We start from the raw sequence: 22,509 nt of genomic DNA on the forward strand, positions 1-22,509 counted from the left end.
TTAGCAATTCCTAGCTGACTTATTTTAGCAACAAACATCCTTACAACTGCTTCAAAATTCAAAGGGATGCTCCTCACATAATCAAAAAAATTTTTTGCTTCAAAAGCATATTATCTCTTCAAAAACCAGAAAGCTACTTACTTTTCAGGCAAAAGAAATCTGAATGAGGACTCTAAAGGCAAAACAAAAAAATATTCAAATAGAAGATAACATCTGAAATAAAAGATAACATTTGAAAGATATATATCAATTATGTCTTCACATCCATTTTTTATGCTATAAATTTTTTCAGGCCAAGAAAATATTTTGTAGTCTTTATATATTTTCATAGAACTTCCTAATTCTAAACCAGTTACATATTTTGGATCATTTGATAATCCTGTGTGATAAATAGTTGAGTTTCCAAAATACTATTGTGCTTCTTATTTCATTGAGATAAGTCATATTTGAGACATCAATTTGTAATTAACTAAAGATTTACCAACAGGGCTTTCCATGTAATTGTTTTAATTTAATAAGTGGGGAAAAAAGCTCCCTTAGCAATATATCAAATTACTTCTCTGCCATGCCAAGTCACTATATAATGTTATACAAAGAATATACTTCTAAATGTTGTGACACCTCTCAATGATTAAGTTCACTATCATATTAAAGCCTCCTCTCACCCCCTTTTCCTCTACACTGCTGAACTAGTCCTTGTGCTTTTAGCCTGGTTCACTGATGCCTTGGGAATATTAATGTGAGACAGAGGTGGCTACTTGGAAACTTTTCTCTGAACTCACTAGTAACCATTCTCTTGTGCCACCATATCATAGGTTGTGCTTATTGTCAACTTTTCTCCCATGCAAATTTCTCACTAGGGCAATTACTATATCTAACCTCCACTTCCGTTGGTTTTCTCTCTCTCTCTTGTCTTTTTTCCTCCTTTGCCTCTTGACACTTTTCCTGTGTTTATCAGTTTTGTGTGGAACAAAGTCTCATAGGTACAACTAAAAAAATAAAACACACACATTATAACAACTATTTGAAAAACTGACCGGTTTAACTGAAACACAGTCTTGTCTTTAGATGCCTGGATTTTCCAGGCCACATTTATTTACAAATTCAAAAACTGCTTGGGGCTGTTTTGACAGGAAGAACTCTTTCTCCATTTGGCTCTGCTCTTCATAAGCCTGAGGGTTCAAGAAAATAAGATGCTCAATAGCCTGGTAATCTGTATTAAGAAAAGATAATAAAACTGGGGGAAGGTGATAATCCTTACCATCCTCTATAGGAAGATACAATTCAGATATTCTGTTGACTTCTAATTATTTCATGAGAATACCATAATTATATTTACTATTTCTAAAAAATTAGTTTTGAAATGCAAAATCTTGAGTACAATTTTTTTTTAAGTTATTGCATCAGTCTGTAACTGAAGTGAGAGTATTACCATCTAAATCACTTATTCATAAGTTAAGGCCATCCTAAGGTTAAGAATACTAAGACGAATTTGCTACTGATTAATAATAAAGTCATTCTTTATATTCTTCAAATGTAAAGCAATTACAAGCTCTGGTATGGCAAATAGATTTAGCTGAAAAGAGTACATCAGATAGCCCTTTAAGGAAAATCAGTAATGTAAAAGGCTAAACAATAATCCTAAATAATACGCTGAATGATAATTATGAGATTGATTTACTGATTTATTTAAAGTCTATTTCTTCATACAAGAACTGTTGAAACTTTCCAAAGTAATTTTAAATGATGCTATACAGGTTTAGTACCATTTACCCAGAACAGAACCATCACTGAAAAAAGATAATTAAACAAAGATGTAGCAAATAAATGTATTTTGAATTTCAGTTTGCTGAGCTTATTTATATGTGAGTATCAAAAAGAAATGAAATCCGTAGCCACTAGAGCCAGCTGAGAAGTTCCAATCCACATTTATTTGAATTGCAGTATCACTCACTATAAAGCAACATAGAAGTTGCTCTGTGAGGATGTTAAGGTTCCACGTCTGGGGCCTTCAGTAAATCGAAGACATCAAAACCAAAGCAAAATCAAGCTTGGAAAGTTAAGCTATTTTTTAATTATAAAATGAGTACATCATATATATTAAAAGGGTCTCAGAAAATAAGGCAACGAGATTGCCAAAAATCAAATCTCATCAAAAAATAATATAAAATATTTAAAAATTATTGTTCAAAAATGTATTAACACCCAACCAAGAAAATAAAGTAAAATGATCAGAGAACGGTATCTGAAAATACACTAATACTAGAAACACTACCCTCCACAAATACACTGAAAAGCCTTTTAAGTTGATACTTAGAATAAAAATTACCAAAGAACTAAGTACATATTACGTACTGTCTTAGTCTGCTCAGACTGCCGTAACAAAATACCACAGACCGGGAGGCTTAAACAACAGAAATTTATTTTCTCACAGTTTTGGAGGCTGGAAGTCCAAAATAAGGTTTGATCAGGTTTGGTTTCTGGTGAGGGCTCTCTTAGCCTTCAGGCTGCTACCTTCTTGCTGTGGCCTCACACAGGACAACGTGGGGGTGTGGTGTGTGACAGAGATCTCTCTACTCTTCTTATAGGACAACAGTCATTGGATTAGGGCTCTACCATTATGACCTCATTTAACCTTAACTGCCTCCTAAAAACCCTGTCTTCAGCTATAGTCTCACTGGGGGTCAGAGCTTCAACATATGAATTTTGAAGGGACATAATTCAGTCCACAGCGAATACTTAAGTAACAAATACATAAGCAAACAAACCTTGCTAAGCCCAGAATAGCAGGCAAAGGGGCTGAAAAGTACAATCTCTTCTCACACTACTCCAAAAAATACATGTTTAGCAGTTACATAAACTTATTAGAATTTTAAAAAAATATTTGTCTCATTTTACAGAAGAAAACTGAAAATCAGAAAAGGTGCTAGATGAAGCAGATCTTTAAAATCTCTTCCAGCCTTAAAACAAACCCCAAAACATCCCTTCACATAGATGCCCTTTGGCATGAGAGTATCTCCTTTTCTTCATGGCCTTCACTTTCTCACTCCTACTCTAGCAAAGCAGCTTATTATTCTAAAATGTCATTGAAATGCTCCTGCATTTAATGATTTATCAAAGTCACAAAGGCATAAAGTAGCTGATCCAAGATCTCTTACAAGTTTTCTTACTAAAAATTCAGGGCTGTTTCAAGTACACTACAGTGCCCAAAGAACTGTAAGAAGATATACAAGTTAGGGCAGCTGGTACAGGTATGAATGCTGAGAGCCAAATACTATTTTTAAAAATGTATTGGGGAAGATGACTTTAAACATTTTTGAAGAAGGAAATTAGTAAAATGAGCAATGACAAAGAAACAGAAATTAGATGTAATAAGTAGGAAAATCCAATGAGCCTTTCTTAGCTGGTATGTGGGGGCTATAACAATGAAGGTCACACATGTTACTTGACACCAGTAATGGAGGGCTTGAATGTCAAAATCAAGACTATGTATTTGGTCCTTCAGGCCATTAGAAGCTATGGAATGGTATGAAAAAGCCAAGAGATGTAATAAAAACAGAACTTAAAGCCAGACACAGTGGCTCACGTCTGTAATCCCAGTACTTTAGGATGCTGAGGTGAGAGGATCACTTGAGCCCAGAAGTTCGAGACCAGCCTGAGCAACATAGGGAGACCCCATCTCTACAAAAATTAGCCAGGTGGCCAGGCGCGGTGGCTCAAGCCTGTAATCCCAGCACTTTGGGAGGCCGAGACGGGCGGATCACGAGGTCAGGAGATCGAGACCATCCTGGCTAACACGGTGAAACCCCGTCTCTACTAAAAAATACAAAAAACTAGCCGGGCGAGGTGGCGGGTGCCTGTAGTCCCAGCTACTCGGGAGGCTGAGGCAGGAGAATGGCGTAAACCCGGGAGGCGGAGCTTGCAGTGAGCTGAGATACGGCCACTGCACTCCAGCCTGGGCGACAGAGCGAGACTCCGTCTCAAAAAAAAAAAAAAAAAGAAAAAATTAGCCAGGCATGGTGATGCATGCCTCTGGTCCCAGTTACTTGAGAGGGCTGAGGTGGGAGGACTGCTTGGGCCTGGGAGTTAAAGGCTGCAGTGAGCCATGACTGCACCACTGCACTCCAACTAGATGACCTAGTATGACTCTGTCTCAAAGAAAAAAAAAAAAAAGAAAGAAAGAAAAGTAGTCCTTAAGAAAAATTAATCTGGCAACAGTAATGGAATGAATTCTTTCAAAGGACAGTTGGAAACAATGGAGGCAAGCACACAAGGACACTATACAGTAACAGAGGAATGAAGTGAGGTAGCAGTGAAAATAGCAAGGAATAAGGTTTCAAGGGAAAATGAGTAGGATGTGGTGACTGAATGGAGATGTCAAAATACAAGAAAACTGCTGAAACATTCTATGTATCTGGATTTTCTGGTAACTTAAGGTATATGCTTTTGAGTACCAAAAAATTTTTTAACCAACTTTGAATAAAAGCACCACAAAATATATTACACATTTTATAAAATTGTGCTTTAAAAAGTAAGGTTTATTGATATTTGTATCATTCACTGCTGCAGAGATAATTTGGTACAGTGAAAAAAGCAGAACACTTGGGGTCAAGAAATTTCAGTCTTAGCTCTGCAATGGGCTGTTTCATTACCTTTCCAGACCTGTAAAATGACAGTAAGAGTATCTGCCTCATCTAAGTTAACCAGGTTATTATGAAGATTAAAAATGCATAAGTGAAAGTGCTCTGTAAATAGAAAAGCAATATAAGAATGCAAGATGTCTTAGTAATAAAAGCACTACTAGTTCTAAAAGAATAAAAACAATTTAACATTGTCCTGCCTCTAAATACTAAGTTGTATTTAATATATGATGTCCTTGAGATATATCTAAGTGGGCAGAGTTCTATAGGCTGCTGTGTATTTTAGTTCTTATGTGCTTTTAGTAGTTTTCTATCAACTCCTCTGTCAACTTCAATAGTCTCATTGCAGCTCCATTCTCTACTTATAATTTTCTGCTTTAAATCTGCAATTAGCTTTAAAACTAGATACCAAATAATAAGTTTATTATTATCCATATGACAGCTTTAAAAATTCTCATATAAGAAAAGTTCTACTGGGTGTGGTGGCTCATGTCTGTAGTATCAGCACTTTGGGAGGCCAAGATGGGAGGATCACTTGAGCCCAGAGGTTTTAGCCCAGCCTAGGCAACGTAATGAGACCCTTGTCTCTCTCTCTCTCTCTCTCTCTCTCTCTCTCTCACACACACACACACACACACACACACACACACACACACACACACAAACAGCTAGGTGGGGTAGGGTACACCTGTAGTTCCAGTGACTATGATGGCTGAGGTGGGAGGACTACTAGAGCCCACGAGATCCAGGCTGCAGTGAGTCCTGATCACACCACTCCAGCCTAGGCGACACAGCAAGATTCTATCTCAAAAGAAAAAAAAAAAAAGTTAGAGAGAGAGAGAGAAAAACAGAGAGAAAGTAAGTTCATACATTCATACATAGGGGGCTAGAGTGGGTGAGGAGTGCCTCTTTCTAATTCTTATTTCCTGGATGAATTCCAAAAAAGTAAAGTGTAAATATAACTCATTATTAAAGAGTAACTTAACCCCTAGAGACTCTTATTGGGATGAATTTTAGTATAGGGTTACATTTATATAATTTTTAAAAATAATTCCGACTTTTATTTTAGATTCAGGGATACATGTGCAGGTTTGTTACGTGGGTATATTCATGATGCTGAAGTTAGGGGTATGGTCACCCAGGTAAGTACATAGTACCCAATAGTGAACATATAATTTATTTACTTTCTACAAACTTTTGTCACAATTTCTTCCTGTGGTTAGCATTAATAACTAAATATTTTAAAAGAACAAAATAATCTTTAAGAATGGTTTAGACAACAATAAAATAACTAACAATCAGTTCTTTCTTTAAGAATGCTTATTTCTCTGTAATACAAATGGAAAGAATCATTCAAACTGTTAGTTTTATATAAAATGTCATTCCAGGACAATTTATAATAACAATGGTCCAAAATCTGCTAAATTTATACAGCAACATAGAGTAAATAAAATGGCCTCAAGAAATACAACTTCTGTAGTATTCAAGATGATTATCAGATCAGTAAAACAGTATTTTCTAGGGCTTGTTAAATGGAACAAAATGGCCCTATCCAAGTACACAATATATTCTTTCACTAAATAATTCAATTTGTAAACAAACAAACAAAAAAAAACCAAATACTTATTCAAAACAAAAGGTCAAGATTCATCAAAATTGATAAGGTGTTTATATCAGTATACCACACTGCCAAACACCAAAATACCCTTTCTTCTTCCATATCCCTTCTCTTCTACTTAGTTTTCTTCATTTTAAGAACTTTAGGTTTTTTATTTTCCCAAAACTATTTCAAAGACTAGAACATCTGCCTTCTCTTCTGAAGGGCCAGAAAGATACATTAAAAAGGAGAGACCTTTTCTCTTGACACATTTTTTTTGTGTGAAAATTTTTTCTACCTCTCCTCACATACCACTCCACTGAGATCTATGATACAGCCTCGTGCAGTATGGTTCCTATCCTTGTTAAAAGTCTAACAGATGATGGTGACAAATCAAGATAGTCTGGCTCCTATGCAGGGATGAGTTAAATACAAAGTTTTGGATAGCTCCAGGGTATTACTGTTATTAGCAACCAATGATTTCTTTCACAGAATCATATAAAAATCTTATGAATTTTCTCTTACCTATTTTCAGCACAGACACTGTGGGATCTTTGGCTCATTCTTAATACAGTCCTCGGAAAGATTAAAGCTAGTTCCTTTAATGTAAACTAGTTCAACTATTATGGAAAACATTATGGAGATTCCTTAAAGAACTAAATGTAGAACTAATATTTGATCCAGCAATCCCACTACTGGGTATCCACCCAAAGGAAAACAAGTCATTATATGAAAAGGACACATGCACATGGATGTTTATAGCAGTACAATTCATAATAGCAAAAATATGGGCCCAACCTAAGTGGCCACCAACCAACAAGTGGATAAAGAAAATGTGGTATATATACACCATGGAATACTGCTAAGCCAGAAAACAGAATGGAATAATGACCCTTGCTGCCACTTAGATGGAGCTGGAGGCCATTATTCTAAATGAAGTAACTCTGGAATGGAAAACCAAACATCGGTATGTTCTCATTTATAAGTGAGAGCTAAGTTATGAGGATGCAAAGGCATAAGAATGATATAATGGACTTTGGGGACTCAGCAGAGGGGGGAAGAGTGAAAGTGGGTGAGGGATAAAAGACTAAATATTGGGTACAATGTACACTGCTCCAGTGACAGGTGCACCAAAATCTCAGAAATCAGTTATTAAAATAACTTATCCATGTAACCAAAAGCCATCTGTACCTCAAAAACTACTGAAATAAAATAATTAAAACAATTTTTAAAATTATATGTATTTCTTGAATTTCAGATATGTGTACATAATTCATATTTTCACTTTTTGGACTTCTGATTCTTAGGGTTTATTCTGGTGTATGGTATGAGGCGTGAGCTCCAATTTTATCTCTTTCCAAATGACTCTCCAGTTGTCACAATACTATTTATTACAAAGTTCATCCTGCTGTCACAGTTGTGAAATGCTATCTCAATTATATTCTTAATTTGCGTATGTAATTGAATTTACATTTAAACTTTCTATTCTTCTATAGTAGTCTGGTTGTTTATTCATGTACCATGTTTTGATAGAGAGCTAATCACTTCCTTCTTGGCTCTTCTTTATAAGAGGCTGATTAGTTAATTTTGCATATTTCTCTACATGGATTTCATAGCCAACTTGTCTAGCTCCAGAAAAAATCTCATTCATATATACATTTTTGGAAAATCACATTACACATATATGAATTAGGAGAATATCTGATATCATTTTTTGTTGAGTCATCCAAATGAACAACAAGGGCTGTCTTTCCATTCATTCAACTCTGCTTTTGTCTTTCAGGAGTCTTTGAAATGTTCCTCCTAAAGGTTTTGTACATTACTGTTAGGTTTATTTTATTACTGAGACGGAGCCTCACTTTGTCACCTATGCTGGAATTCAGTGGCACAATCTCAGCTCTCTGCAACCTCTGCCTCCCAGGTTCAAGTGATTCTCATGCTTCAGCCTCCCAAGTAGCTGGGACCACAGGCATGCACCACCTTGCCCGGCTAATTTTTGTATTTTTAGTAGAGACAGGGTTTCACCATGTTGGCCAGGTTGGTCTTGAATTCCTGATCTCAGGTGATCCGCCTGCCTTGGCCTCCCAAAGTGCTGGGATTACAAGAGTAAGCCACGGTGCCCAGCCATATTTTGTTGTTGACATTTTAAACTTCTTTTCTGCCATTTTAATCTTCTGACTGGTTATTACTTTTACATAGATAGTATCATTGATTTGGATTTGCCAAATTAAGTTTCATACCATATGCAAATAAAGGTGATTTTGCTTGAAAGAAAGAAAGAAAAGAAAGAAAGAAAGAAAGAAAGAAAGAAAGAAAGAAAGAAAGAAAGAAAGAAAGCAAGCAAGCAAGCAAGCAAGCAAGCAAGCAAGCGAGCGAGCGAGCTAGTTCCTTTAAAATTCTTTCTTTGAAGAGCAGTTTCTAAAATGACGACCCATGAAATGAGCTCAAGGATGTGAGCTACAAGCACCTCTAAAGCCCTTCAGTTTACTAAGTCCTAGTCAGAGAGGTAACAGAAACAAACCAAAATGTGGGGCGGGGAAGAAAAAAAACAACACAACTCAGTTTGATTTCTGGGAGAGGAAACTAAAACTTGGTTTCCTCCCAGTGAGCACTCAACAGGTGCTAGTGGTATAGAGAGGTTTTCCTTCCAGAGAGATCAGAAGATAAAGCAGATAAAGCAGAAGACAAAGCATTCTTCTACTGGGCTACTAAGCAGCCCAACCCTTGCATAATCTAATGAAAATCAACAAAATCCCAATGAAGAAAGGCACAGAAATGAGAAACCTGGGCTAGTCATCTCATCCCTGCTCCGTATTAATAATAGTAGAAATGAGAATTGCTATTTTTTATTCAGTGGCTACTTAGACTAGGTCCTTTACACATATAATGTAAAGAATCTATCAAATTCCAATAGGCCTGCAAAAAAGGCATGTTAGTTATCTACATATTATAGATGAAAGACTCAGAGAAGTTGAGTAACTTTCCCAAGGGATCAGATAGCTAGTCAGTGCTAAAATGGGATTATGACTCTAAATCCCACTGTGCTTTCTTTGCTGTCACTTTCCTTTGCTATGCCAGTTAAAACAGTGAAGTCAGCAAACATTAGACTTTAATACTTTTCTAATATAAGCTTTTAATACCACTGCTCACCACTGATCTGAGTCATATGTTCTAGAAATACAATTAGCTTAAATATTAATCAAATTTTATAATAGCTACATCCTCTGTGTCTTACACTATTACATGCTAACATGTTTCAGAATTATTGTGATTGTACATATTTCTCTTTAAGTTTCAGATTTATCTTTCTTTTCATACTCATCCAGCCAGGCAAAACCTACTAAGTTCATCAGACTGCTTGGCTTTGTAAATGGCACATTCATTTATATGGTTAAGTTATCCAGAAATAAACTTCCTTTGCTTAAAGACTGAACGTTACTAAGACTTTTATGTTTTAATAATAAATGCACAATTTTCTACGAGAACAAACCCTTCAACAGGCTGATCCTGATGCACACACGTAAAATATGTTTTCCTTTTACTAAGGCACTGGTCTGTGTTTGTACAGTTGATCAATAAATCAAGTTACTCAAACTTTTAAAATAAAATCCCATAAATGTTGGTAAAATACATCTTTAAAATGCCAAAATCAGAATTAATGGATATAGTTTCTCACACAGAAACAGACTTTAAAATGATCTGAAATTATCTGATTTCATGTATACGTTAAGAGTCTGAATCATTCATACATGATAGGTAAATGTATCCGTAGTTAGAATTATATTATTTTAAATTATAATCTTGTTTTATGTTTCTAAGTTTTATAGAGGTTTATGTACTATAAAATCATCTATATTAACCTTTGACAGGTTTATTCTGGTTAAAGGAGATTTGCACCTGAGTGATCTACTCAGAATAAAAACCATAAATATCATTTTAAAAAAATCATGTCTTCCTTTCTTCCTTCTTGATAATAAAGTTTTATAAATACTACCTATATTTTAGTGCTTAAAAAAAAAAAACCTTAAACCAGTTANCCACAGGCATGCACCACCTTGCCCGGCTAATTTTTGTATTTTTAGTAGAGACAGGGTTTCACCATGTTGGCCAGGCTGGTCTTGAACTCCTGATCTCAGGTGATCCGCCTGCCTTGGCCTCCCAAAGTGCTGGGATTACAAGAGTAAGCCACGGTGCCCAGCCATATTTTGTTGTTGACATTTTAAACTTCTTTTTCTGCCATTTTAATCTTCTGACTGGTTATTACTTTTACATAGATAGTATCATTGATTTGGATTTGCCAAATTAAGTTTCATACCATATGCAAATAAAGGTGATTTTGCTTGAAAGAAAGAAAGAAAAGAAAGAAAGAAAGAAAGAAAGAAAGAAAGAAAGAAAGAAAGAAAGAAAGAAAGCAAGCAAGCAAGCAAGCAAGCAAGCAAGCAAGCGAGCGAGCGAGCTAGTTCCTTTAAAATTCTTTCTTTGAAGAGCAGTTTCTAAAATGACGACCCATGAAATGAGCTCAAGGATGTGAGCTACAAGCACCTCTAAAGCCCTTCAGTTTACTAAGTCCTAGTCAGAGAGGTAACAGAAACAAACCAAAATGTGGGGCGGGGGAAGAAAAAAAACAACACAACTCAGTTTGATTTCTGGGAGAGGAAACTAAAACTTGGTTTCCTCCCAGTGAGCACTCAACAGGTGCTAGTGGTATAGAGAGGTTTTTCCTTCCAGAGAGATCAGAAGATAAAGCAGATAAAGCAGAAGACAAAGCATTCTTCTACTGGGCTACTAAGCAGCCCAACCCTTGCATAATCTAATGAAAATCAACAAAATCCCAATGAAGAAAGGCACAGAAATGAGAAACCTGGGCTAGTCATCTCATCCCTGCTCCGTATTAATAATAGTAGAAATGAGAATTGCTATTTTTTATTCAGTGGCTACTTAGACTAGGTCCTTTACACATATAATGTAAAGAATCTATCAAATTCCAATAGGCCTGCAAAAAAGGCATGTTAGTTATCTACATATTATAGATGAAAGACTCAGAGAAGTTGAGTAACTTTCCCAAGGGATCAGATAGCTAGTCAGTGCTAAAATGGGATTATGACTCTAAATCCCACTGTGCTTTCTTTGCTGTCACTTTCCTTTGCTATGCCAGTTAAAACAGTGAAGTCAGCAAACATTAGACTTTAATACTTTTCTAATATAAGCTTTTAATACCACTGCTCACCACTGATCTGAGTCATATGTTCTAGAAATACAATTAGCTTAAATATTAATCAAATTTTATAATAGCTACATCCTCTGTGTCTTACACTATTACATGCTAACATGTTTCAGAATTATTGTGATTGTACATATTTCTCTTTAAGTTTCAGATTTATCTTTCTTTTCATACTCATCCAGCCAGGCAAAAACCTACTAAGTTCATCAGACTGCTTGGCTTTGTAAATGGCACATTCATTTATATGGTTAAGTTATCCAGAAATAAACTTCCTTTGCTTAAAGACTGAACGTTACTAAGACTTTTTATGTTTTAATAATAAATGCACAATTTTCTACGAGAACAAACCCTTCAACAGGCTGATCCTGATGCACACACGTAAAATATGTTTTCCTTTTTACTAAGGCACTGGTCTGTGTTTGTACAGTTGATCAATAAATCAAGTTACTCAAACTTTTAAAATAAAAATCCCATAAATGTTGGTAAAATACATCTTTAAAATGCCAAAAATCAGAATTAATGGATATAGTTTCTCACACAGAAACAGACTTTAAAATGATCTGAAATTATCTGATTTCATGTATACGTTAAGAGTCTGAATCATTCATACATGATAGGTAAATGTATCCGTAGTTAGAATTATATTATTTTAAATTATAATCTTGTTTTATGTTTCTAAGTTTTATAGAGGTTTATGTACTATAAAATCATCTATATTAACCTTTGACAGGTTTATTCTGGTTAAAGGAGATTTGCACCTGAGTGATCTACTCAGAATAAAAACCATAAATATCATTTTAAAAAAATCATGTCTTCCTTTCTTCCTTCTTGATAATAAAGTTTTATAAATACTACCTATATTTTAGTGCTTAAAAAAAAAAACCTTAAACCAGTTAGACCAACTAAAACATTTTAATTTTGACAATGGTATAACATTTACTCCAATTCTTATTCACAATAATAAAGAAATGCCTATTTTACTATATGTAAAATAAATCTGACTATGCCACATGACTAAAAGTCTTTGAGTTTACTCATATATCTTTTCCTTTCCTTTCTTAGCTTGTAAGATAAATCATGAACCAGCAAACCTTTACTGTAGAGTCAAATAATAAATATTTTAGGTTAGGAAAGGCATAGGGTGTTTGCTGCAATTACTCTGCTGTTGTTGCACAATAGCAGCCACGGACAATACATAAAGCAATGGGTATGGCTGGAATTAGCTGGCACCCTACTGGATGTGGCCCATGGTAGTAGTGTGTTCACCCCTGAGTTAAATCATGAGGAAAACATGAAAAATAGTGTCACTACAATCACCCAGGTATCATAACATTTAGCTTGACAAAAGAAACCATTCACAGCCATGCAAAGTATAGACTGGTTTAGCACTGAATAGAATTAATCCTGACCCAGAAAGTGCTAAATATAACAGTCTACTTGAGTTAGATTCTACTTTTCCAGATAACCACAAAATTTTCTTAAGTATTTTACCAAACAAGGGCCCACTCTAACTGTGGCCAGGTTTTCTAAACTGTCTACTACCAACCTCTCTCACCTTTCCCCAACTCATCCCAATTCCACTGTATGCTACAGATTTTTTGTACCAGGAAGGTTAAAGTATCACCACCTCCTCTCCATACAAAGAGTGAATTGTATTTCCCTTACCTCTGCTACCAGAGTTGGGGGCTGACTTCATTTCCAGTCTTCTGCAGTGCTGCCTTCTACTACGTAAGTTGGACAAGTTAAATGCTCACTTTCTTAGCCTCCTTTGCAGCCTACCATGGCCACATCATAAAATGCAGGACCTTTATAAATATCATATAAAAGACCACTGGGTGGGGAGTAGAGAGTGCTCTCATAAAGTTTTTATGTTTTTTAAAGGAGGGAGAGGGAGTCATAATTACCAGGACCTCTTCCCCTTTTCTGCCTGCCTTAATGGAAATGTAATGCCTAGAATCTGAGCAACCATTAAAAAAACCTGAGAGAATTGTAAAGATGCCAGCACTGAAAATATTAAACCACTGAATCTTCCATGATCTCCAGAGTTATTGTTATGTGAGAAATAAAGGAGTTTGTAAATTGAATTTTTTTTTTTTGCAAATGAAAGCATTTCTAACCTACCATCTCTAGAAAATGCTAGGACCTGGAGTACTACTCCTCATGAGAAGCAGAAGAGTAAATAAAACTGGCTGAGCACTTTGTTATGAATTCTGACTAAACAGCATTCCTTTAAATCTGGAGAAAAAAGTAGCAGGAAGAAAAACACAAAAGACAATCTACCTGGAGGGTCAATAACCAATGGCAATGAAGTCAAAGTGGGCAAAAAAAAAAAAAAGAGAAGGTGGGAGATGATTATCCAAATGCTACAGATGTAGAAAAAAATAATAACTGAAAAAGCACTGATCTAGAATTGTGGGGCCAACACGCCTTCTTAATGTTATACTCAGCAAATCAATTCTGAGAATTCTGATTATATTATTTTTCTATCATGAACTTCCACTGATTGGAAAATAAAAGTTCAGGACTCTGTTTTGTAGCTACAGTCTTGTGTTTTCAAGCTAATTATTATAATTTATCTTTATGCTTCCATTTCTCTGGTATTCACAAAGGCATAGTTACTGTCAGTACATGACCATTTTTGACATTTGCAGAATCTTTGAAACAATTATTAACAATCAAGTTAATGATGATACTGCCAATAAAAACAATGGTTGTTTCATGCACTCACACACTAGTTTAGCTGACAGCTCCATCACTCTAACTTTAGGGACTTCTCTTCTACATGAGTATTGCTGCATACAATACCCAAAAGATAAGTAATTCTAACTATTCAAAAGAAATTTCAGAAATAGCTTATTTTAACACATCCCTAAAATATGTTTTTACTTATAAATAATGCTATACACACGCACACACACACACACCCCTCTAGGTCTAAACCCAATAGTTTTCTGCTCCATAAGAAGGATTTGGCAGCTTTATGTTGCCATGTAGACACTTATCAATTACAACATCTTTACAGTAAAAAGAATTTTTTTTTAATTTTTATGATTTCAGAGAATTCCTAGGACTGTCAAAGCTTTAACTAGAAAGAATACTAAACACAAAGAGGCTCCAGCTCAATTACAGCAGAGGAACAGAATTTAATAAAGTTCCAACACTATATTTAAATGACCAAATTTCTTATTGTCCTTTTTAGTTGATAAGTATGTGCTTAGCAGCATAACAGCAGCAGCAAAACAGCTGGAGGGCATTATCAGGCACAAAGGAAGCCAGAGCACATACTGGTAAGTGTCGTTCTGATTGCCTAGAAACAGCAGCACATGCAGATTTACTCCCTGTTACAAATTAGAACAACTATTTCTCTGGAGTTTACATTGTCTTCATGAAATAGTCAAACTTCCTGCACGTTAAAAAAGAAGACTTTCAAAAGGATATCTTCCCTTTCTTTGATGATCAGTTCATTCTGTTCTTCCAACTGCCTGATCTTCTTCTCAAATGACTCCTGCTCAGCTTTCAGTCTTTCCTCCGTCACTTCCTTTTCCTCACTTACTCTGAAAGAAATAATAGAAAAAAATTTTAACATCTATCAGAATAAAATTAAATATGTGCCTATAGCTGCAGTTTACAAAAACCAGACTTCTTCCAAAGGTATGAAGAATTCTTCAGGAACACTCTGTTCTGTTTTTGTTGTTGCTTTTTTAAAACTTAATCTCTCATAAGGCAATCTTTTTCACCTTTGTAATAAAAGACGCATGTAACTTTTACATTAAAAATGTTTTCAGTCATCAGAGACATCTTAAATATGGAAAGTCCTACAAAGGACGCAGGTGCCAAATTATAATCCAGGACAGAAATATATTCCAATTTTAAAACATGGGTTTCATTTTTTTTGTTACCAAAACAGGTACAATCAATGGATTTTGATTTACATTTTGTATACGTTTGTTTAAATCCTATTAATAAAATAAACAAAATATGTACTTTAAATATTTTACTAAATATACACGGGCAATTTTACTTTTTCCTGGTACCAATACTCTGCATTCTTTAGTAGCATATAAATAGTATGATTAAATAAAAAGATGACAGTAACGTAAAGGAAGGTTTGCAGTACATGTTATTCTTAGTCCAAAAAAAATTATAAAGTTAAAAACATTAACTAAGAAAATGTTTAACTCTGAAAACGATTCCAACTTAATCAAACCAGAAAGGGATGATTTCTGACAAGAGCACAGACAGAAAAAACAAAAATCTAGGAACAAACAAACATGAACAACACCAACACTTTATTTGCAATTCACTGACGTATGTATTGGGACAACCCTAATTTTCATTCTACTCTGTGTGCAGAGACATTAACCCCAAATTTCTGTTACTGGTACTTATTTCTCCAAAGCTCACAGAATGCCACATATCCTATAAGATAACAGGAATAGGTGTAAGTGAAGCCCACAGGGAATCTAAACCTTTTCTTTGAGCTACTAAATTTACTTCTGCCCAGAACCCTACACTACTAGAGCAACTTCTGTATAACATGAATCCCATAGGTTTTCCTTCTTGCCTGCCCTCTGGTAGAGATACTGTAATCAACCGGATAACTGAAAACTAGAATCATGAATGTTCAAGAGTTGATTGTATCTTGTCTTTGAAATAATTTGTGTGAAAGCACATGGCACATAGTACTGCTCAATAAATAGGTTTATTTCTTCTTACTTATCATAGCATTCAAGTCATTTTCTCTGGCCTATATATTATTTATGTTTACCATACAGCACTAGGCCCATGAATGAGACCCAGGCCCTTCTTTCAAAGAGGGTAATCTCAAAGACTGATATATTTACAAAGAATTCAGACAACTAAACAAATATATACACACAAAGAGACTTTATGCTCTGTTAGCAGGTTATCCTGCTTCCTTTGTTCCCATCTCTTTACAATGCCTTCCCTTTTCCTGTTATTACTCTGAAGCCCACTTGCAATAACATCTTTCAAAGTAACTTTGACAAAGTCTGCTTATCTCTCTGGGCATTATTAATCTCACTAAGAAAGAAAAAAGGCTAGACTAGACAATTTTAAAAATCCTTTCCCACTGAAGTTCCAGAACTTCTTTCACTATATTATAAATATTTGACTCTGTGTGTGTGTGTGTGTGTGTGTGTGTGTGTGTGTGTGTGTGTGTATCCTTTATAAATATGGAAACCATTTGTAAAGAAGGAAAATGTTACCAAACATTTGGTCATGGAACAAGACATATAATACTATGGTTTAGGTAAAAGCTATGCCGATAGCATGACAGAGTAATAAGTAGATTAGAGAAATATTAAAAAGTATAAGGACGTGAAATTTGGCATGAGACTACAGAAATGCAAAACAAAGTAATGAATCTGTAGGACGATGCATAAAACAAAGAAATGAGTGATGCTGTATACAGGTTGAGTGGCCCTTATCTAAAATACTTGTGACCAGAAGTGTTTCAGATTTGAAATAGTTTCCAATTTGGGAATATGGACATTACCTGATGGGTATGATGTAGGCCTTTTTTTTTTTTTTTTTTTTTTTTTAACATTTTAAACAGTATCTTTAAATCACAGAGCATAGAATAAGCAAACAAACAGTGAGTAATGCAAGGAGGTCTTGTTCCCACGTGGGACACTGTGAGGGGCCTGCTGTTGGCATGCCCAGCCTGCTCAGATGCCTCTGTAGGATTGCTGGCGCAAGAGAATCTGGGCAGGCTCAAAAATGCTCTATCACAGCTACAGGGGTTTTGGGAGAGTCTTTTTTCCCTTGTGGAGGTACACTAAATAAACTGTGTGCTGTATGCCTGTGTTTTGACTGTGACCTGTCACATAAGGCGTGGTGTGAAATTTTCCACTTTTAGCATCACGCCAGTGCTAAAAAAATTTCAAATTTTGAAGCATTTCAGATTTCGAATTTTTGTATTAGGGATACCCAATCCGTATTGTGAGCAAAGAATAAACACTGTCAAGGTAAGAAAATATGTAACAAAATCCCTCCCAGTTTAGACTGGTAAAATCTTGAAGACACAATGAAAGAGGAAAATCTATAAGTAGATATTGAAACATTTATTTTCATTTATTTATTAAAAGGTATTTAGTGAACACCTACTAAAGGAAAATGTAATCACAATAATTTTGTTCAGTAAAGAGTTTCCAAAAGGGATCTAAAAAATGGCTTTCTGTAGTTTCAATCCCATTCATAAAAGCCATTAGATATATGAAGAATGTCCCAAAGATTAGTTTCTTCAACAAACAATGCTCCATGGTCATAGAAAACAGTAACAGAAAAGCAGATCGCAGGTTTACCTTAACATTAATCTAAATGCACAGATTATCTCTAGAGTCCAGCCAGGTCAGAAATTCCCTAATGTCAGAGTCTGTGATGAGCTCTTCCCAAAATGTATTCTATCCAGATAAAATCATTCTTCTCTAAATTTAGTTTCTGGAGTATATTTGAAATATTTGTTGCTATGTTATTAAGCAGGGCTTTTTCTTTTTAATCTCTTCTGTTATGCTGCTATGATTTGACTATCCTATAGCAATTATTAAGCCCTAGAAGGCTATAAAATTAACAAGCTGTATTAAGAAAAAAGAGCAACATTTTTTTGATAGGCCTATCTAAAGATATGCATGGCTTCTTTGTGGTCCATTAGCATACTTAATATGAGCTAGTATATTAATATAGATTTTCAATGTAGAAGACCTGCCAATAAAGCAACCTCAAGATTTGATATTCATTATGAAATCTGTCTTATGTTCAACAGTATTTCCAATGAAGTATATGTAACAAGAAACTATTTGGTATCATGGTCATATTTTTCATCTAAGTATTCTCAGACCACAAAGTAAAATAAAAAGACCTAATTCTGTATCACATTTTAAAGTACAATAGTTAGTCCTCACTTCTCCATAGTTTCACTTTCTGTGGTTTCTGTTACCTAATGTCAACAGTGGTCCAAAAACATTAAATGGCAAATAGCAGAAATAAATAATTCTTAAGTTTTAAACTGTGCACCCTTCTTAGTAGCATGATGAAATCTTCAGCCAGTCCACTTATGTCCCACCTGGAACATGAATCATCCCTTTGTTCAGCATATCCACACTGTGTACGATTCCCGCCTGTGAGTAGCCATATGGGTTATCAGACTGACTGCTGAGGTATATCAGTGCTAGTGTTCAAGTAACCCTTATTTTACTTTCATTACAGTACATTGTTACATTCATTCTATTTACTAGTAGTTACTGATGTTAATCTCTTACTATGCCTAATTTAGAAATTAAATTTTATCATCAGTATGTGCATATAGGAAAAAGCATAATATATACAGAGTTTCAGGGGGTCTTGCAACATATCTCCTGCAAATAAGGGAGGACTACTGTACAGCAAAGAGCTACTTAACACAATGAAAATCTAAATATATAAAAGTGAACTATTTGACTAATAGGATAAAATACATCTCCTTCCAGACAGAAGGAAATGTAGTGTTGATTTGTTAATTATCTACAAGAAGGGCAATAACCTGGTCATAAAGAAATCATCATTGTTGGTAATACCTCAGAGTAGTTCTCAAAAACTTCCACAAAATGTACTCTTATCTAACAGGTAGGAGAACTGGGTGGTTGGGCTGAAAATCAGGCCAAAGTACTGAATTTATTTGAAGTCTTATGCTTTACCTTAAACATTCATGCATATTTTGTATTCCTCGCCATAAAACTATTCTATTTTAATATAAAAAGTTTCCCCATACTCACCTATTCTAAATTTTTTAATAAAACTAATGTTTTAGAAAGGGATTTATTTTATGACTTTGCACACTCCTGATATTCTTCCAAATACTCCAGAAATTGGTACTTTTAAACGAATGTGAAAGACAACTTCAAGTCAGCAAACCTATCTCAAAGAGAATTCTAGCTCACCTAATAGTCAAACAGATAAGTTTCTTCCTTATTTAAATATCTACCATTTGGGAGCTGGGTATGTTGCTTGTATTTTGTAAATTATGATGATCAACTTAGTGGGTAAGATTTGGAAAAGGAAGGAACAGATTTCAGAGTATGCCTAACAAATAGAAAAAAATTAAATTGTTTTCAAGCAAAAATAATTGCATTGATAAAGAAGGGATCTCTCATTACAAAGAAATATTTCAATGAAATCAATTTAACTCCCTCTTTACAAATTTTAATGTTTGGCTGTTATTTAAAATGTACTGCCTAAAGTAACATAAGTGCTTTCAGGTTCAAAGATACAGCAATACATGTGTAAAAGGGCTCTATGAACTACAAACCAATATCTCTTATGAATACAGACACAAAATTCCTTAACAAAATACTAGCAAACAGAATCTAGGTAGATAAAAATAATTCTACATGATTACAAATTAGGATTTATCCCAAGAATGCAAAGTAGTTTTAATATCCAAAAGCCAATTAATGTAATATACAATATCAATAGAATAAAAGACAAAAATCACATGATCATTTAAATAGATGTAGAAAAGCATTTGAAAAAAATCCAGGATCAATTTATAATTTTAAAAAACTCAATAAAGAGAAGAGAAGGTAACCTCCTCAATCTGATAAAAGCCATCTATGCAATAACCCACACCTAATGTTATCTTAATAGTGAAAGACTGAATGCTTTCCTCCATGTTCAGGAACAAAATAAGGATACCTGCCATCATTGTTTCAATTCAACACAGTGCTACAGTGATAGTAAAAATATTAAAGAAAATAATGAACAATTCTTAACAATTACATTAGGGGGAAAAAGGAAAGACATCCAGATTCCAAAGGAAGACATAAAACCATCACTATTTCATATGATGTGATTGTGCATAGAAAAAGTGAGGAAACTCACTAAAAAAACTATTAGAACTAACGAGGGAGTTTGGCAATGTTACAGGATCCCAGAAAAATGTATATTCATATTCTAGCAGAGAATAATCCCAAAATGAAATTAAGGAAACAATTCCATTTACAATTTCATCAAGAATAAAGTTCAAAGGAACAAAAATCATACCTGAGAGTAACTAAACACTTGAAACAAATTAAGACCTAATTAAATAAAAACCACATTCATTATTGGAAGACAATATTGTTAAAACAGCAGTCTCAAAGTTGATGTACAGATTAAGTGTAAAAATCTCAACTGGCTTCTCTGCAGAAAGTGATCCCAAAATTCATATGGAAATGAAAGGGACACATAATATCCAGAACACTCTTGAGGAAGGGAGAACACAAAAGATTTGCAATTCCCAATTTCAAAACTTACTGCAAACTACAGTAATCAAAACGGTGTGGTACTGGCATGAAGACTTAACACATGGATCAGTGGAACAGAACTGAGAGACCCAAAATAAACCTTCATATTTCTAGTAAACTGATTTTTAATGAAGGTACCAAGAAAATTGAAGAAAAAATAATAACCTTTCAAAAAAAATGCTGAGGTAACTTGATGTCTACATGCAAAGGAATAAAGTTGGACCCCTACATCACACTATATACAAAAATTAACTCAAAATTAATCAAAGACCAAAATGTAAGAGCTAAAACTATATACTCTAGAAGAAAACAAAGGCATATATCTTGAAGGGACTGGTGTATGAAATAGATTAAGCCTGAAAAACTCAACAATAAAAAAATCCCATTGAAAAGGATATAAACAGACACTTCTTCAAAGTAGAAACACAAATGGCCAACAAGCACATAAAAATATGTTCAACATCATTAGCCATTAGGTAAATCCAAATCAAACCAACAATTAGATACCACTTCGTACCTACTAGGATAACTATAATTAAAAAAAAGACAGATAATAACAAATGTTGACAAAGCTGCAGAAAAACAAAAACCCTTGTACAGTGCTAGTAGGGATGTAAAATGGCACAATCACTTTAAGTCTGGCAGTTCTTCAAAAAGTTAAACACAGAGTTACCATACAACCCAGCAATTCTACTCCTAGGTAGATACTCAAGAGAAATGAAAACATATGTCCACATAAAAACTTGTACATATATGTTCATAGCAGTATTATCCACAATAAAAGTACAACAACCTGATATCTATCAATGGATGAATAGATAAACAAAGTGTGTCATTGTCTATACAATGGAATGTTATTCAGCAACAAAGAGAAATTAGGTAGTAATACATGCTACCTACCATGTGAATAAACCTTGAAATCACTATGCTGAGTTTTAAAAACTAGTTTTAAAAGATCACATGTGGCCGGGCGCGGTGGCTCAAGCCTGTAATCCCAGCACTTTGGGAGGCCGAGACGGGCGGATCACGAGGTCAGGAGATCGAGACCATCCTGGCTAACACAGTGAAACCCCGTCTCTACTGAAAATACAAAAAATTAGCCGGGCGAGGTGGCGGGCGCCTGTGGTCCCAGCTACTCAGGAGGCTGAGGCGGGAGAATGGCATAAACCCGGGAGGCGGAGGTTGCAGTGAGCTGAGATCCGGCCACTGCACTCCAGCCTGGGCGACAGAGCACGACTCCGTCTCAAAAAAAAAAAAAAAAAAAAAAACACATGTATGATTCCATTTACATAAGATATCTAGAACGGGCAAATTCACTGAGAAAGAAATCAGAGCGGTCGTAGTCTGGGGCTAGGAAGGATTGGTGGGAAGTGTGCAGTGAGTGCTAATGCATATAGGGTTTCATTTTGGTGTGATGAAAACATACTAAAACTGATTGTGGTGATGGGTACACAACTGTGAATATGCTGTTTAATAAATGGAATTATACATTTTATTCCTACTAAGGAATGACCTTCTTCTTTCCTTTTAAGTAAAGTTTAAGTAGTTAAAAACTCTAAATGAAATAAGAATTTTTAGATGAAAAGTGAAATACATAAATTTCTATACAATGAATATGGTAGATTCGATATGAAAATGGAAATAACAAAATAAATGTAAATACAAAAAGATTAGATATAAAGAAAACTGATCTAAGTACATACTGTTTTAAAAACTCTAAGAATAGGGTCAGGTGCGGTGGCTCACGCCTGTAATCCCAGCACTCTGGGA

General features: G+C 34.8%; 1 protein-coding gene across 8 annotated transcripts in view; it reads right to left on the minus strand.

The window, feature by feature from the left end:
• KIAA1328 (KIAA1328 ortholog) overlaps positions 1-22,509 on the minus strand; it is a 400,177-nt gene that overhangs the window by 321,520 nt on the left and 56,148 nt on the right. For all 8 annotated transcript variants that reach the window (XM_017873982.1, XM_017873981.1, XM_017873984.1 and 5 more), the window contains one exon: positions 14,897-15,012. In XM_017873982.1, coding sequence (XP_017729471.1) covers positions 14,897-15,012 — 116 coding nt within the window. The remainder of the gene's footprint in view (positions 1-14,896; positions 15,013-22,509) is intronic.

Source organism: Rhinopithecus bieti, unplaced genomic scaffold, assembly GCF_001698545.2.
Source record: "Rhinopithecus bieti isolate Rb0 unplaced genomic scaffold, ASM169854v2 scaffold_5260, whole genome shotgun sequence".
NCBI classification, from domain to species: Eukaryota; Metazoa; Chordata; class Mammalia; order Primates; family Cercopithecidae; genus Rhinopithecus; species Rhinopithecus bieti.